At 42.7% G+C, this 17,985-nt stretch overlaps 1 protein-coding gene across 1 annotated transcript; it reads left to right on the top strand.

The window, feature by feature from the left end:
* The first annotated feature begins 7,978 nt into the window (after positions 1-7,978).
* On the top strand, positions 7,979-17,134 carry LOC134601537 (zona pellucida sperm-binding protein 3-like). Its single transcript, XM_063446054.1, has 8 exons — positions 7,979-8,374; positions 10,333-10,451; positions 10,854-10,957; positions 11,455-11,632; positions 11,702-11,822; positions 16,112-16,203; positions 16,431-16,564; positions 16,811-17,134. The coding sequence occupies exons 1-8, from the start codon at positions 7,979-7,981 to the stop codon at positions 16,999-17,001; spliced, it is 1,335 nt and encodes a 444-aa protein (XP_063302124.1). The 3' UTR covers positions 17,002-17,134.
* The last annotated feature ends 851 nt before the right edge of the window (positions 17,135-17,985 follow it).

Here is a 17,985-nt window from a genome sequence, read left to right as displayed (position 1 = left end):
TCCATATCTGGATATTATTACATACTGTTAAAAATATCTGTACTTTGCAGTTTCAAACGGCCTTATACGGCACTGAATGGTTTTTTACCATTCGGTATGGGACATTTATTAGGATTAATAAGATAAATTAGTTATACAGTTGCAAGAAAAAGTATGTGAACCCTTTGGGATGATATGGATGTCTGCACAAATTGGTCAGAAAATGTGATCTGATCATCATCTAAGTCACAACAATAGACAATTGAAAAATTGAAAAAAAAAAGCGTTAATTTGGGGGTTTGGATGTCACTTATCAAATATGTCATTAGACATTCAACAATCAGGACTGATACATTAAATAGAAAGGTGTAGCCTGTAATTGTGGGAGGGGTTACCCGGCTATAAAAGCTCAACTTACCTGGACATCACTCCCACGTGGTCAGCTTCCGTCTAAGTGCTACCTGCTCCTTACTCACCCTGATCGGTACAATCCCGGTGGTCTTCGTGCCCGGCATCAAGTGCCCCAGCCCGGCTTGCTACCTTGATTCAGGCGAACTCCCATTCTCCTCAGCCACACTCGCAGCGTTTTCAGTGCCATACTTACCCACTCCAGGGTTCCGTTACCAGGGTCCCAGAACCGTGAGTCTCATCCACACCACTCTCAGCCAGACGCCTGGCGTCCATTCAAACATTTACACCCATTCACCTAAAACTTTAATTCATACTTACCTTACCGCTCCGTGCTCCATTCGGTACCTCACTCCACGCATGCGCATTTCACCACTCTGGCACTTACCCTCCAGCGCTGGTCGGTAACCGGCCGTTCGACAAACGAATAGTTCATTCCTATTAATATATACTATACTTTTCTTTCTACGATTATCACAAATCTTTTTCGGCCAAGGCGGCAGCGTCCCTTACTCAATTTAACACCCATACCAACTGGAGTAAGTAGGATACAGAACTTTTCTGCCGCCACTTCGCTGGCCAAAAGCCTCCTTCTTGTGCCTTGTGTGCCTCCATCTCACACTCCACCAACTTGGGCCCTGTCGATCCTAGCCTTCCTACCACTAGTCGTGCTTCCTTCGGTTCCTCCACTGCAGAACACAGAGGATTGAAGGACAAGTTGGGCAGACCCATAGTATACCTTGGGAGAGCTCAGATCTGCAACAACTATAATTCGGGCAGTTGTGGATTTAGCTCATGCAGACTGCTGCACATCTGCTCACTTTGCTTCAGGGTACACTCCAAAACTATATGTCCTAATAGTCTGTACCCAAAACAACGACTAACTGAAGTTAGCATCGACAACCTGGCATTCTATCTCCAGGCACACCATTCCCAGCACTTAGTCGACTTCCTCATCCAAGGCTTCACTAACGGTTTCCACACAGGCCTTCTTACACTCCCCACAGGTATTCACGAATGTTCCAACTTACAGTCAGCTATCCTTGACCCTCTCACCACACAGTCACTACTCACAAAGGAACTGACTAACGGATTCATCTTGGGCCCCTTCTCTCACCCTCCGTTTTCCAGTTGGTGTACCAACCCTATAGGTATTGCCACTGGAAAGTTCAACAATAAAAAGCGACTGATTTACAACTTGTCCGCTCCGCATTCTTAAGCAACCCCCAGCATTAACTAGGCATGTGCATGGGGAAAATATTTGGTTCGGTTCGGCATTCCGAAATTTGGGATTTTCGCAATTCGGGACTTCAGCAATTCGGCACTTCAACACTTCGGAACTTCGGCAACTTCGGAACTTCGGCACTTCAGCACTTCAGCACTTCGGAACTTCGGCACTTCGACACTTCAGAAATTCGGCATCTTCGGCATTTCGGCACTTTGACACTTCGGAATTTCGGAACTTCTGCATTTCGGAATTTTAGGACTTCAGCACTTCGGGACATCAATTGCAGCCACTTAGTAGATAACTCCCTAATTCCCACGGTATTAGGGAGTTATCTACCAAAAGGATGAAAGACCTAATTTGGTCTTTCAGTCAAATTTACTAATACTAAGTAAAAATTACTTAGTATTAGTACATTTTGCCCCTACTCGCTATACCGTGAGTAGGGGCATGTCTATTAAACAGTGAGTAGCCTGTGATGCGCGAGTGGGGGCTTTTAAACTAAAGGGGGCCCAAAAGTAAAATGATGAGGGGGGACCTATTGTCCTCCCCCCGGTCCCCACCCCTGAGCCCTAAATTGGGGACCCTAAATTGGAATAAGGGGGTGAACCTAATGTCCTCCCCCCTGGCCCCCACCCCTGAGCGGTGGGTGGGGACCCTAAATACTAGTAAGGGGGGGACCTAATGTCCTCCGCCCTGGCCCGACCCCTGAGCAGCAGGTGTGGGCCCTAAATTGGAATAAGGGGGGCCCAATTTACTCCCTCCTGGCCCCCACCCCTGAGTGGTGGGTGGGGGCACTAAATACTATTAAGGGGGGGACCTATTGTCCTCCCCCCCGTCCCCCACCCCTGAGCGGTGGGTGGAGGCCCTAAATACTAATACGGGGGACCTATTGTCCTCCCCCCCTGGCCCCCACCCCTGAGCGATGGGTGGGGGACTTAAATACTAATAAGGGAGCCCCCCTTATTAGTATTTAAGTCCCCCACCCACTGAAGTCCTCCCCCCTGGCCTCCACCCCTGAGCGGTGGGTGGGGGCCCTAAATACTAATAAGGGGGGGACCTATTGTCCTCGCCCCCTGGCCCCCACCCCTGAGCGGCGGGTGGGGGCCCTAAAAAAAATGTGTCCCCCAGGTGACTAGGGTTCCCCAAACCCCTAGTCACCCCCTCCCCCCAAAAAAAATGATTCCCCTACCTACCCCCTTCACCCTAAAAATAATGAGGGAGTGGACAAAGGTGCGACAAATCATAGAGATGGTGGAGTATTTTCTGGTTAAGGACACGTGTACCAGGTCAGACCTACAATCTTTAATGGGCACGTTGAACTTTGCCATGAGAATCATTCCTCAAGGCCGGGCATTCATCTCTAGATTGTTGTGCCTTCTCCCTTTACTCAATACTGACTCCGGCTCCTTATCACTAGATACTCACGCCAGGGCAGATCTACTCATGTGGCTACGCTTCCTGTCTCATTGAAATGGGAGAGCCATGTTCATCACACCCTTGTGAGAATCCTCACCAGTCATCTGGACCGATGCCGCAGCTCACACAGGGTTTGCGGCCATCTATGGCAATAACAGGTTTAGAGATTCCTGGCCTGCAGAAACCCTTCATTTGCCCTCATTTAACACTACTTCAGCCTTATTTGAAGTTTATCCAATTGTGGCAGCCGCCAGAGTATGGGGACACCTATGGCAGGGGAAAGCAGTAAAAAGCTTTTCCGATAATAAAGCAGCCTGTGACATCATAAACAAGGGTAGATCTTCCTCACTCACCATAATGAAATTGATCAGAAGGCTAACTTGGTTAGCAGCAACACGTCAATTCAACATCACGTGCATCCACATTCCAGGAAACACCAATACAGCCGCTGACGCTTGGTCTCGATCTAACTTACAGCTTTTCTTCAGGGCGCATGCCACAGCCAACTCCAGACCGGTCAGCACCCCCTCATTCCAAGACCTCATCCTGGACTAGAGAGACTGCTATCACACAGCAGATACCTAGCCAGAGCTGCCCTCTCCACAAACACATCCTAGGCATACAATCAAGCATTCACCATATATACCAAATTCAGAACAGATTATCAGATAAGCGACACCCATTCACTATATTCTATCATTACGTTTATCTCCTTTTGCCACCTTAACCTTAAACTATCATTAAATGCCATTAAACTGTATCTCTCAGGTATTTAACACCACATCATTAGAGCCTACCCTAGTTCTAAACCCTTCATGTCTTCGTATCCCGTTAAATATTCCACAGCCTGAACAAGAATTAAGATCAGCATTTAAAGGTCTAGCAATGTAACTAATGTCCAATAAAGTTATTTGTTTACTCCAACCTTTTTGCCCTCTTTTATTACAGGCCTACCCCATACGTCGGTTCCGGCACACCACAACCGACTGTTATATTCGTATGTACTTATCATACCTTACGACTTATGTCCCCGACTACAACTAGAAAGGCGTAGCCTGTAATTGTGGGAGGGGTTACCCGGCTATAAAAACTCAGGCCCCCTCCTAATCAGTACTGGTATCGCTGGGTTCATCTGTGGCGAAACCAACCTCGCCACTGGGCATTGGAGAAGCCTGTTTGCCAGCCTCCTGCCCTGTGACTATGGCCCTGGGATGTATTGCCCTTCTAGGAACTGATTTGGGCATGTTGTATTGTATTATGCTGCTACTGGCCCTTTAAGAACCATCTGGGGACATACTGTGGAGTTACTGGGTGGCCACCATTTCATGTATCAGAGGCACATGGTGAGAACAATGGATGAAGCACATGGTGAGAACAATGGATGAAGCATATGGTGAGAACAATGGATGGCGGCCATTTTAACTCACAGACACTGTTGTAACTTTTCTACACGGTGCCATCTCACCGGTATTTGGTGCACAAAGACATCGTGCAGTGGTTTGAAACTATACAACAGGGGACACATTATATAGTAATTATTTTTATATAATCTGTATATATTCTGCGGAATCTGCATTAAACTGTATCTTCCAAACTACTGAACGGATCTGAGTGAATTTTGGATATGTGGTTCACCCAAATCCCCCGGTTCTGAGGATATATGGGGTTATTGCATGTTTTGGGGTCCCTGTGATATGTTTTATAAAACTGTATTCCTCTGTCTGTGATAATGATATTACCCATTGTGTTCAGTAATCATATCACAGGCAGAGGGGAGGATTTTGTGTGGGAGTGTCTGTGTGTATTGTACGGATTGATTGGTTGTTCTGTAAAACCCTGTCGGCTGTACTATGTTTGTGGATTGGGAATAAAAGAGGCTGTATGTGCCAGTACAGTCAGTTCCTGCTTAACCCTCAAAGTGAAGTGTCGTCTCATTATTGGGGGAGGATTTATTGTATGCTGTTCCAGTTTGACTGCTAGGAGTGTAAACCTATTCTCAGGGTTTTTCCTATTCGGCTGTGTACAGCATTCATATGCTGGAAAGTACTCATATGCTTCTCCGGTTTGGTGCTTGTGGTGTCTGCCAGAGTGTTTGGAGTCCTCAGGAAACGCTAGGAGCATCCTTTAACGGAGGTATCCAGTCGGGGTGCCCGTCGATCATCCCTCATCCCTTTTATTATTACTATTCAAGGGTAGGCCCTCTTTTATTACAGGCCTTCCCCATACGTCGGTTCCGGCACACCACAACCGACTGTTATATTCTTATGTACTTATCATACCTTACGGCTTATGTCCCCGACTACAATTTATTTTAACTTGTTTTATTTAGTTGCACTGCATGTGTAAAAAAGTATTACACGCAAAAATGTGAATTCCCCTGCCCCCCCCCCCCCCATTTTTAATATTTCATTCACGCGTAATGTTGTATTTAATATCCTATGTGTATACACATAGGATATTAAATGAAAACCCTTTCGGTCCTTTAAAAAACAATATATGATATGCATGGGAGAACTTGTAGAGAAATCTTTACATTCATGTAGGATTATTCACTAAATTGTGAATTCAAAGTGAATTTCAAATTTAATTCCAGAGTAGCTGATATTAAGATATAGCTGACTTAGTGGAACAAGCGCAGCTTAGTGGAATTGGGCTTAACAGAGCTAGGAGAGGGCATGGGGGGAAGTACCACTGGGATTGGGAGTTGGAGTGTTAAGGGGTTAGCCCATAAATAGACAGCCATTTTAGAATTAGGTACTTTTAAATTGCTTATCTGGCCTAATTTGTCCCTCCCATGTAAACGGTTAAGGGGTGTTAGCTCCTGTTTGGTCACAGCGACAAGGCTAGAGAGAGACAAGTTAGGGAACAAACAGGCTCTGGGTTAATGTATATAGAATAGGGCAGTTAGGCTGCAGGTTAAGAGTTTGGTTAAACGGTTCGTTATGAATAGGTTTCGAGCTCGGTGGTGGTAAGGGTGGGTGGTAAGGGTATCCGGGTATACCCCTACCCTGGTTATTTAACAAAGTTTGGCACTTATGTTTATGATGTTTGTTATTGTTATTTATGTTATTTATATTTACAGAAAATGTGGGTCATTGCCTGTTGTTTCGGGGACATATGATGTTATATGGCGGGATGGGGGGCTGGGCAATGACTTTAATTTTATTGTTATCAATATTAATAAAGCTGTGGACATATTGACCCATACATCAGTGTCAGTGTGTTTTGGGATGTAAGTTTTGGGGGTAATTCCACCTGCCCATAATGGGACTATGCACCTGTCATGAAATCCGGATTCAATTCCCTTTCAATTTTAACTTTCAATTAATTTCAAATTTTAGACCAAAGTAGCAGAACTGGAAGCATAGCTGATTTAGAGGATTTTTCTAATTCTGTTATTTTGGCCTTAAATTAGAATTGTGCTTTGCACCAAAAGACAGCAGTACAATTGTTTTTTTTTTTTTCTTTCTTGTAAATAGTTAACTATATCAATAGCAAGCCTGCAGGTGATGGGAATGGGTTGCTATAATCGTAGTGTTTCCCGAGACATATATCACTCCTTCACATTGATGAGTGCTGCCCTGCTATTTGCAGAATTAATTTGCTCACTAATGGAACATTGTAGGCACTATAACCACTTCAAGTAATTAGGGTGCCTGGATTCCACGGGTGCTGATCATGCATTTGTTGTAATTGGTTTATTCATCGTTTGGTGGAGATGTTCAATCCCTATGGCGCCAGTTACAAAATGGTGAAGGTTATGCTCCGTTTCGTGCCAAAGACATTGTTAGGTGGAAGAAAAGTAAATACAGGTGCCCAAGGGAAATGTTGTATTGACTTCCTAAAATCAGCCCTGTACCATGCCACGTTCAGCTCTAACATATTCTAACATAAATCACACTGTGACACCAAATTCAGAGTATTATGTGAAACTATATTTATAAACTCCACCCGGCTGTATTAACCTTTTACCCCACGACATTATAACCTGCAGCGATACCACACAATGTGATGAGACCTTAATGACACCTCCAAATGTCGGTACATAAAGCATCATACATAATATTTCTCTGTGCAGGGTCCTTGCGCCCAGGAGATAACATGCAATTATTTATCTTGTGTCTTTACCCCTTCCTCATAGATTGTAAGATCGTTTGAGCATGGTCTTCTCTAACTAGTATCTCTGTTATATTACGTGTGTGAATGACTTGTTTTCCCTCTTTTATAATGTAAAGCGATGCAGAATATGTTGGAAATATATACATGATAATAATAATAATAACAATATGATGCACTCCTACTACACTTTATGGCAACAGTCACCTGCTGCCCCTAAAAGCAGTACACAAAAGAACCCCAAAATAGGGACTGTCTTGACAAAATAGAGACTGTTGGGAGGCCTGCAATATTCATTAATGATCCATCCTCGGGAACATATGGTGAATTTGGAAACTCAAGGTGGGAGAGGTTAAACAAATCTACTATCCTTATTGGAGGTACCTGCAGGTGGTGGGTGGGATTATACAGATTACCTTTCCTAGTTAGAGGTACTACCTGCAGGTGGTGGGTGGGGTTATACAGATGACCTTTCCTAGTAAGAGGTACTACCTGCAGGTGGTGGGTGGGATTATACAGATGACCTTTCCTAGTTAGAGGAACCTACCTGCAGGTGGTGGGTGGGGTTATACAGATGACCTTTCCTAGTTAGAGGAACCTACCTGCAGGTGGTGGGTGGGGTTATACAGATGACCTTTCCTAGTAAGAGGTACTACCTGCAGGTGGTGGGTGGGATTATACAGATGACCTTTCCTAGTAAGAGGTACTACCTGCAGGTGGTGGGTGGGGTTATACAGATGACCTTTCCTAGTTAGAGGAACCTACCTGCAGCTGGTGAGAGAGGTATATAAAGGGCAGGGCTGTACAGGTAGTCATTGTACTGCCGTCAGAATGAGACAGTGGGTTAGACTGAGTTGCCTTCTCTTGGTGTTACTGGTCTCTGGCCCAGAGTTGGCTGTTTCCAGGAAGCATGTCCTAACCAGGAATCGGAGACAGTATGACTCCTGGTGGGAGAGGGCGCCGTCTGGTTGGGGGTCCTCCAGGCTGAATGTTGGTGTGGTGGGTCAGTCCAGACAGCTGCAGACCTCTGTCAAGAATCCTATTAGCGTGCAGTGCATGGAGGATGCAATGGTGGTATCTGTACAGAGGGATCTCTATGGAAATGGGCGACTGGTGAAGGCCTCCGATCTGAGTCTGGGTCCCAGGCAGTGTATTCCAAGCTCCCAGAGTACAGCAACTATGGTCATCTTCCAGCAGGGGCTGCAGGACTGTGGAAACACCTTACAGGTGAGTGGGTCTGGGACCTGGTTGGAGGGGAGACTAAATGATGCAAAAGGTGTGTGTGGTATATCTGCTTTCTAATGGGTAGATACTGGTGTAATACTATAAGCGGGCAAAAATAAAGCTTAAGATTAACTGTTAACTTGATTAATTCAGGGTGTGTTTATAACAAGGTCAGTGCAGCCAAGCTAAAAGAATAGCTGGCTTTAAGAATATTCAACGTTAAACCTCTCTGAATTCTCACTTTAGTAAATAATCCTGTAGGCATTTTAAAGGTGTGTGGGTGGTTTTTTTTTTTTTTTTTTTTTTATTTTTTAAATAGATATTTTGCTGTGACTGTGTACATGTAGTCTGACTCCCCTTACTTGCTATGCACTCTGGATTGGCCTACTAGATTCAATGTTGTGCTAGGCATGTGAATTGTATCTGCAGCAGACAGTACATGAAAAGTGCTGCCCTGTTGGTATTCACTTGCTGTAGGAGTGATATTACTAATCCATGTGGCTCTCAGATTGCATATTAATGACTATATTCCTCACTGGCTCTCGTGTGATGAGGACATGAAGCTCATACATCTAATGCAGATTTAACCAAAGACCAGTATGGAAGAACTGTGGGTCTCTGCTCCTTTATGGACGTTTCCCATTATTGGCATGGTGTATGTGGGTCTAACCATTATGATCTAATGGCACTCCTAAATGGTGAGCAACTGGTACATGGACCTTGGTGTATACCTCCCAGAATACTAAACGGACAGTGGGACACTTCACTGTCTAGGGTGACCAGGGACACATTAGTTCTAATTTAATGCATTCTAATGATGACTGAGGGGGGAAAAAAATCACTGGAAGTACTATTGCTGTGGAGCTCTGATACACTTACACAACATATGGTGCTCCTAGAGGGACTCATCCACCTAAACAGGGGCACTTGGGAGGTATGACATCATCAAACTACTCAATCAGCGGTTTGTCATAACATTCTCATCCCTCCTGTATGAAGGCTGAACTGAGTGTCAAAACTGCTCCCTGCTATCTGATTGGCTGTCTGCGTTTTTTTTTTTTTTTTTTCCTAACTTGCTTCTGCTGGTAGACTGTCTTTATAATAGAGAAAGGGAAGTAGCTTCTCACTTCAAATAGAAGGCTAGTCAGTGTGACTGTGATATGCCAGATGGCAAACTGGGCAGCCAGCATCCAAATGGCTTGAAATCAGAATTAAGAAAAATGCTTCTCAACTTTGTTCCAGGCAGCTGCTTGGTAGATGGCCACTTATTCTGTATCATGTGGGCTTGCACTAATGAAGCATACCAACAAACTAGGAGGCTTTTTATTTATTTTTTTTCTCTATAAATATTACAGGAAAATCGGAGTAAAGGGTATACGACTAGGCAAACTATGCAGATAAAGTGGTGCACATTTAACGTAATATTGGGAATGCACTACTAAACAAGCAAAAGCTGTTTTCTCATTACTTATTTGGTTATTGGTATCTTTATAGCTATGCCACAGAAGGGCAAGTTATCTACTAAATGGCTGAAAGATCAATTGAGTTCCTTCTGACTTTGAAGCAGACTTTACCAAAACTGGTACTTTGTAACTGCGACAATATTTCCTATAGGTAATAGGTTTGTGAATTTCAGAGTCACATGGCATTATTGGATTTATTTATTTTTTGCTATCTTCCAAATTTCATATGGACCAGTACTTAAATTAACTAACATTTTCACCTGGGCACATCTCTAATGGGTGACTGTAATCTTGAGGACCTGTTACCAAGTGAATAGACTACTGGAGCAGGTCCTATATGCACCACTCATAACATGTTCTATACAGTTGGAGACAACAGATACAAAGTAATCACTGGCTATATAACACATGAGAGACAATTTTATATGTACATATCTGGCACCAAAATAAACATTCCAATGGTAAATGTATATCAACATAGTCTAAATCTCTCTGCAGATGACTTCAGACTGGCTGATCTACAGCACAAACCTGATCTACAGCCCGACCTCTTCCAGGAACAGTCCCATCATCCGATCCAACTCTGCTGCGATTCCCATCCAGTGCTACTACCTCAGGTGAATATATAGATGTCAGCAAAGCTTATGCCTACACACTTTTTGCTATTGTATTTGAACAAAATCCTAATTATTGTAAATGGATTGAGTCAGTTCTATAAATTGGTTTATACTTCTTTCTATTGTCTTCCTTCAGTTTCATTACATTGCCTTATTTAAAAAGTAGGTTATGGGTGCCCACACTCTAAATTCTAGCTACCAAAAATCTAGCTTGGGGCTCTCATATCCTCCCAGACATGTACTAAGAGTACATGTTGATCTAGGCAGGCTGGTATGTGGGACCCTTCTTCAATGTTCACTTGGCTTGTTAGTGGGACCAACCAAAATCATTCTTCACTTATCTGGAAGACTAGTTGCCTTGTATAAATGCGGGGACTCTGACCACCTTTCTCTTCTTTGCAGACATGGAAATGTGAGCAGCAATGCCATCAAACCAACGTGGATTCCCTTCAGCTCCACCGTATCTGCAGATGAACGGCTGTCCTTCTCGTTGATGCTGATGAATGGTAATTAGTGGCTGGGTGTTATAGGGGCTTCTAAACTGGTTCATGGATTGCAGGATAAAACTTACCAGGAAAGGTTAAAGGATCTTAACATGTATAGCGTGGAGGAAAGACGAGACAGGGGAATATGATAGAAACATTTAAGTACATAAAGGGAATCAACACAGTAAAGGAGGAAACTATATTTAAAAGAAGAGAAACTACCACAACAAGAGGACGTAGTCTTAAATTAGAGGGGCAAAGGTTTAAAAATACCAGGAAGTATTACTTTACTGAGAGGATATTGAATGCATGGAATAGCCTTCCAGCTGAAGTGGTAGAGGTTAAGGAGTTTAGGCATGAGGCTATCCTAACTATAAGATAAGGCCTAATGAAGGATAAGGACTAATGAAAGTATTTAGAAAATTGGGCAGACTAGATGGGCCGATTGGTTCTTATCTGCTGTCACATTCTATGTTTCTGTCTGACGTCGCTAACACCTTCGATGTATCTCCTTTCAGATGACTGGAGCGCACCACGAACTTCTACAGTGTTCAGTTTAGGTGACATTTTCCACATAGAGGCTTCTGTGAACACCTTGAACCATGTGCCCATGAAGGTCTTTGTTGACAGCTGTGTGGCAACATTATCCCCTGATGCCACCTCCAGCCCTCGTTATGAGATCATTGCTCAGAATGGGTAGGTTTTGCCACTTGTGGAATTGTGGTAGCTGGTTATACCCCTTCTTCTAAACAATCTGTTTTGCAGGTGTTTGTTGGATGGCAAACAGGAGGATTCATCCTCTGCCTTTAGATCCCCAAGACCCACACCATACCGGCTCCAATTTACTGTGGATGCCTTCAGATTTGTTGGATCTGATAACTCAATGGTAAGTGTCTGGTAAGATGCATCTGTAACACTGTCCTTTTGTACAAGGATTTCACAGATGCAAACTGGAAAACACAGACTATCCTATTGCCCAACCTGATTTTGCTAGGTCAACGATCTTATTTTCTGTACAACATACTTGTATGGGCTGTAGCAATCAGTGGCAGCTGAAGTTTTAATATGGTGGGTGCCAGACTCTTATTCCTTACTATACCATACAGATGCATGCAAAATAGCTGGGCACAACCTTTTTAAAAAAAAACATAAAGTTGAGTAGAGCTGAATAAAATACAGATCTGGGCACAGGTGAAAGTTTAGGATCCAGTGATCATCAATCAGTGTGGTTTAATATAAGAACAGTGAATGATTCACACCACACAAAAACAAAAGTTTTAGACTTAAGAAAAACAGACTTTTCTAAAATTAGAATATGTGTAAAGGAGTCATTATCAGACTGGAGCAATTTAAATGGCGTCCAAGAGAAATGGGATTATTTAAAAGTTGCTCTGCTGAAGGCAACAGAAAATTGCATCAGGCTTGTCAGTAAAAGCAAAAAACTCAAACCATTGGTACTCTGCAGATGTGGACAAAATAGTAAACAAAAAGTTAGCATTAAGTAATTATAAAAGAGTGCGGAAAACGGAATGATCTATAAGATTAGGCAGCAAGAGGCTAAGCAAGTTATAAGTGCTCTCAAATCACACACAGAGAAAATAGCAGTCGGTAAAAGGGGACATCAATAAATAAGAAGGTTCCACTTGTGAGAATGGGTCCAGAAAATTGGAACCACTACACTGGTGGAACAACACCTTGGTGGACACTCCAGGGGTGTCCTGGGGCTTGACCCCTAGTGCTCATGGTATGCAAATGAGCAGGTTCAGCCATCCCATATGTATAGAACACATATGATTGGATGGCTGAACCTGCTCATTTGCATACCATCACGTGGGGGAGTTTGGCGCCGGAATACTCAGAATACCGGCTTAATGATTGGACAATTCTCAGACACAGCTATCTGACTACGTATAAAAGGAGACAAGGGACCAGTCTCCAGTCAGCCCCTGACGAAGGTGCATCTAAGCAAGCACCGAAACACGCGTCGGGCTCTATGGGCTCATTTTCACTCACTATTTCTTCTCACTAGGGCTATCTATCACTATGTGCAGGCAACCAACATCCTAAGTATGGTTCTGCACATAGAGTCACTCTAACTATTTCTTTCACCTCCTTTTGCTGGGTCACAGTTTTTTACATATTATAGTCTGTAGAGGATCTTTCCTCAAGTACTATGGGGTTATCCTGATAAGTATGCAGTACACATCCCAGTAGATTTTGTGACTACTACAAGAGTAACGTTACAGGTACTTAGCAGTTATTTCTAGTGTTATATGAATACCTAGATGCTAATGGTTAATCTACAGTGGTGAGGCTGCATGCCACCCCTGACGCCGACACAGGCTTCTGATTTAACCAGTCACTTACAACCATACTACCATAGGTTTGGTGTATAGTAGAGTTAATCAGTAACCATTCGGCGCTAACTATTACCCAGACTTTTTTAGTGACCTATTCCAGATACCTATGTCAGCCGCCTGACAGTCACCTATTCCACACGCTCTAGCCACTGGACTTGACGTGCCTAATTGTCTAATAAAGTCAGTACCCAGTGGTGATTTCTGGAGCAAATAGGTACCAAGGTATTACTGGATCCATCTGGAGGTGAGCCATTAAGGTTGGATTACACTAGGTTTGGTTAATATCTATTTATCTACTTAATTCAGATTACTCAGTACCCATATGTATGGTTATCTATCCATTCATTTATTATTTTTTCCAGTACTATACTCAGCCAGTCTGGATTACTCCAGCTTTTTGAGTATCTTTTTCTATCGGTAAAAGGGGACATCTTTTTATTTTTTTTAAAGCTACATAAATGAGAAGGAAACTAGTAATTTGATTAAAAACAAAAGAAGGAAGGTCTAGCTGACTGCCTCAATATTTTTTTTCAGTATTTACAGGTGAAAATTAAGGAAAGGGGCCTCAGTTAAGAAAGATGACAAATTAGTCATTTATTACACGCGAGTTTACAGAGGAAGAGGTTCTAGTTCAACTGTCAAAAGTAAAGACAAATAAGTCAATGGGACCTGATGGAGTACACCCAAAATTATTAAAAGAGCTTAGTGGTGTACTAGCAAAACTATTAACAGATTTATTTAACCAATCATTAACAATCATTTAACCATCATTAAATCTTCCCAGAAGATTGGAAGTTGGCAAATGTTATGCCCATTCACAAGAAAGGTAGTAGGGAGGAGTCGGGCAACTATAGGCCAGTAAGCCTTAATTTAGTAGTGTGGAAAGTAATGGAAACCATGTTAAAGGATAGAATTGTTGAACATCTAAAAATACATGGATTTCATGATCAGACAACATGGGGTTACTTCAGGGAGACCATGCCAAACTAATCTTATAGATTTTTTTTTTGATTGGGTAACTAAAATAGATCAGGGTGGTGCAGTAGACATTGCTTGCCTAGATTTCAGTAAGGCTTTTGACACTGTTGCACATAGAAGGCTCATCAATAAACTGCAATATTTAAGTTTGGATTCCAATATTGAATGGGTAAGGCAGTGGCTGAGTGACAGGCATAAGAGGGTTGTAGTCAATGGAGTATATTTGAAGCTTGGGCTTGTCACCAGTGGGGTACCTCAGGGATCTGTACTTGGACCAATTCTCTTTCATATTTTTATTAGTGATATTGCAGAAGGTCTTGATGGTAAGGTGTGTCTTTTTGCTGATGATACTAAGCTATGTAACAGGGTTGATGTTCCAGGAGGGATAAGCCAATTGGCAAATGATTTAGGTAAACTAGAAAAATGGTCAGAGTTGTGGCAACTGACATTTAATGTGGATAAGTGCAAGATAATGCATCTTGGACGTAAAAACCCAAGGGCAGAGTACAGAATATTTGATAGATCTAACCTCAACATCTGAGTAAAGGGATTTAAGGGTGATTATTTCTGATAACATAAAGGCAGACAATGTAATAGAGCAGCAGGAAATGCTAGCAGAATGCTTGGTTGTATAGGGAGAGGTATTGGCAGTAGAAAGAGGGAAATGCTCATGCCATTGTACAGAACACTGGTGACCTCACTTGGAGTACTGGAGACAGTATCTCCAGAAGGATATTGATACCTTAGAGAGAGTTCAGAGAAGGGCTACTAAACTGGTTTGTGGATTGCAGGATAAAACTTGCCAAGAAAGGTTAAAGGAACTTAACATGTATAGCTTGGAAAGACTAGACAGAGGGGCTATTATAGAAACATTGAAATACATAAAGGGAATCAACACAGTAAAGGAGAACTATATATTTGAAAGACTACCACAACAAGAGGACATAATCTTAAATTGGAGGGGCAAAGGTTTAAAAATAATATACAGCAGTATTACTTTACTGAGAGGGTAGTGTATGCATGGAATAGCCTTCCAGCTGAAGTGGTAGAGGTTAAGGAGTTTAGGCATGAGGCTATCCTAACTATAAGATGGCCAGGGACTAATGAAAGTATTTAGAAAATTGGGCAGACTAGATGCCGTCACATTCTGTTTCCTCATTAACAGCCCCAGCACTGCAGTTTAAAGCATTGCAACGTTTCAACTAGCCAAGCATGAGTCCGGGTCTAGGCTATAGAGTGATCAATTTCTTTTAAGATGGTCTGTATGTGCAGTGAGTTATTAAAATGACTAGTGACAGACCACAGTGCAAGTCTTTCTTCATGTCACCTTGGGCTTCCATGGCATATATTCAGTCACTATGGCTATTGGGGGAGAGAAATATAATACACTTTTGGTGGTGACCAGGAGATGCTTTGAAACCTGCAAGTTTCAAGTTGGCTTCTTTCTCTTGTAGGCACGATAAACAGCACCCACTGGTGCTATTGGCCAATGATGGCCCTAAATAGAGGCCAATAGCATGACTCCACTCATGGGCAGCTTGCTCTGACCAAATGTAACCTCAGTAGAAACTCCTGGAGTTTACAATTTTTTTTTTTATTTGTAATTCCCCCACAATAAAACTTGGGGGGGGGGGGGGGTACTGCCTCAAATGCCCCTATGAATTTCTGTCAAAGTGAATGTGGAAGTAATGGGCTCTCCAGCCCCTATGTGAAGCTGGCTAGACTCTCATCCAGGCAGCACGTCACCCAAGGAGGACTGCTCAATTGGTGCATTGCTGAAATGTCTAGTCCACATTACACTATGTACACTGACATGCCTATATAAACTTGTTTGTAGATTTACATCACCTGTAACCTGAGAGCTGTTGCAGAGGGCCAGGTACCTGATCCCATGAACAAGGCTTGTTCCTTCAGCAAATCTACCAACCTGTAAGTAATGGCAAGTGATCTATGGCATGGCTCACTTTGCATCTTATTTGAAGTGCACTAATGACTTTAAAGTAAACTCAATGGCCAAATTGCATAAAACTGCTTTGGTGAATTTACCAAATCAAATTCTAGTCCAAAAGATTAACACAGTTCTTCAAGTTTGTCTTTAACTTAGTCCTGTATGAGAACTCCTGGTGCACAATGTTTACTGATGCTTGTCTCTCCAGCTGGACAGCTCTTGAAGGCACTGGTAACATTTGCAGTTGTTGTGACTCTGGAAACTGTGCTACTGTTGGTCAGAGCAGGGGACTGTATTCACGGTATCCTGGTCAGAGAGGATTTAAGAGAGAAGCTGCAACAGGTGTGTAAAATATTCCTAAAAGTAACACCTTAGACTGAAATGTTTAGTTGCATATTTTCAGTAATGCACTCCTGTGCAGTCAAGGTAAGGAGCAACAACTTATGACAAAGCCATTACTCTTGCCTATAGGTCACCTTCTAGAAGCAAGGCTTTGAGGTTGTGTTTTTGTACACTCTTGCAAGCTGTTTAATATATCCCTGTAAGAATCCTAAACCTAGATTTCCTGTCTCCAAAAATTTCCTTCAGAGCAAGAACACAAGCAGACAATACTGGGACCTCTGCTGGTGATTGGAGAAGATCGGCATCAGTCCCTTGCTGTAACACAGTCATCTGTATCAATGGAGCTATGGCTGCTAGGGACAGTTGCCTCACTGAGTTTTGTTCTAATGTCTGTGTCTGGAATGGTCATTATTAAGAATAGATCTTCTAAGAGCTGAGCACAAACTCATCGAAATGACTAATGAACTGCATGTGGCTGTCAATGTCTGGTCACATGGTGGCTGTCATAAACATCAGACTGTACAATCCTGAATGCTCTCCTTCCCTAAATGAATAATAAATAGAACATTGCCTGGATTTGAGTACTCTAACATTATTTGTTTTCTATATGCTTGGTGCCATCTAATATATCAAATTGAAGACTAGGCTATCTAGGTGTAACTTTATCTCATGCGATAGATAAAAATACTGGATGAGCTCCAGAGTTGCAAAAGGATGAGCCTCCTCAACACTCACACATTAACTGTAGTGGTTCAGTTTTTTTTTTCTTCTGAATATGGCTTGTATGATTTTATGTGGAGGCAAGCTGCAAAGATATCTTGAATGTAGCATCCACCTCCATAAGTGACACTAAAGCATTAGAAATGGCCAGTGCTTGAACACTCTGGTGTTCCGATCTCCTATGCCTGGGTTTACTCTTGTACAACATTAATGAGGCATGCTTGTCAGAGTAGGCTCAAGGGCCCAATGTTTTCCAGGGGGCATTGAGTCAATGCCTTCCTGTGGGGGGACTTCCACATCACTATTTAGTCAGTCCTGTGGAAACCTCACTATTGGCTGTCAGGATTACAGCTACTAAGTATTTACTCTGCTACCCTGTCTAACAGAGGAACACTCTAAGTAGACTGGGTTTTGTGGTCCTTAAAGGGACACTCAAGTCACAATTACTTCAGCTAAATGAGGTTAATGGGCCTGAGGCCCCCAGGTGCACTTACCTTAATATGTTAATGTTTATCAAATTACTTTTTCCTTAAAGTTTGCCTCCAGTGCCAATTTGAGGAGCTGATGACACCTGAAAGACTCTAACTCTGTTACATGAAGTGCTGTTGGGACAGGGGCACTGCTGACTGGCTCAGATCAGTCAGTTGACATGCTAAGAAAATCAGTAGGTCCCAATTGATTAACACACCAATTAACAATGG

Source organism: Pelobates fuscus, chromosome 3 (assembly GCF_036172605.1).
Source record: "Pelobates fuscus isolate aPelFus1 chromosome 3, aPelFus1.pri, whole genome shotgun sequence".
Classification (NCBI taxonomy): Eukaryota; Metazoa; Chordata; class Amphibia; order Anura; family Pelobatidae; genus Pelobates; species Pelobates fuscus.
The sequence above is the reverse complement of the archived record's forward strand: the minus strand, read 5'-3'. Positions and strand labels throughout refer to the sequence as shown.

What these genes read in the sequence shown, in the direction of transcription:
- LOC134601537 (XM_063446054.1), top strand. Translation starts at nt 7,979, where the DNA reads ATGAGACAGTGGGTTAGACTGAGTTGCCTTCTCTTGGTGTTACTGGTC. An exon ending in ACTGTGGAAACACCTTACAG is followed by an intron (nt 8,375 to 10,332) that starts GTGAGTGGGTCT and finishes ATCTCTCTGCAG; the next exon opens with ATGACTTCAGACTGGCTGAT. An exon ending in CTCGTTGATGCTGATGAATG is followed by an intron (nt 10,958 to 11,454) that starts GTAATTAGTGGC and finishes ATCTCCTTTCAG; the next exon opens with ATGACTGGAGCGCACCACGA.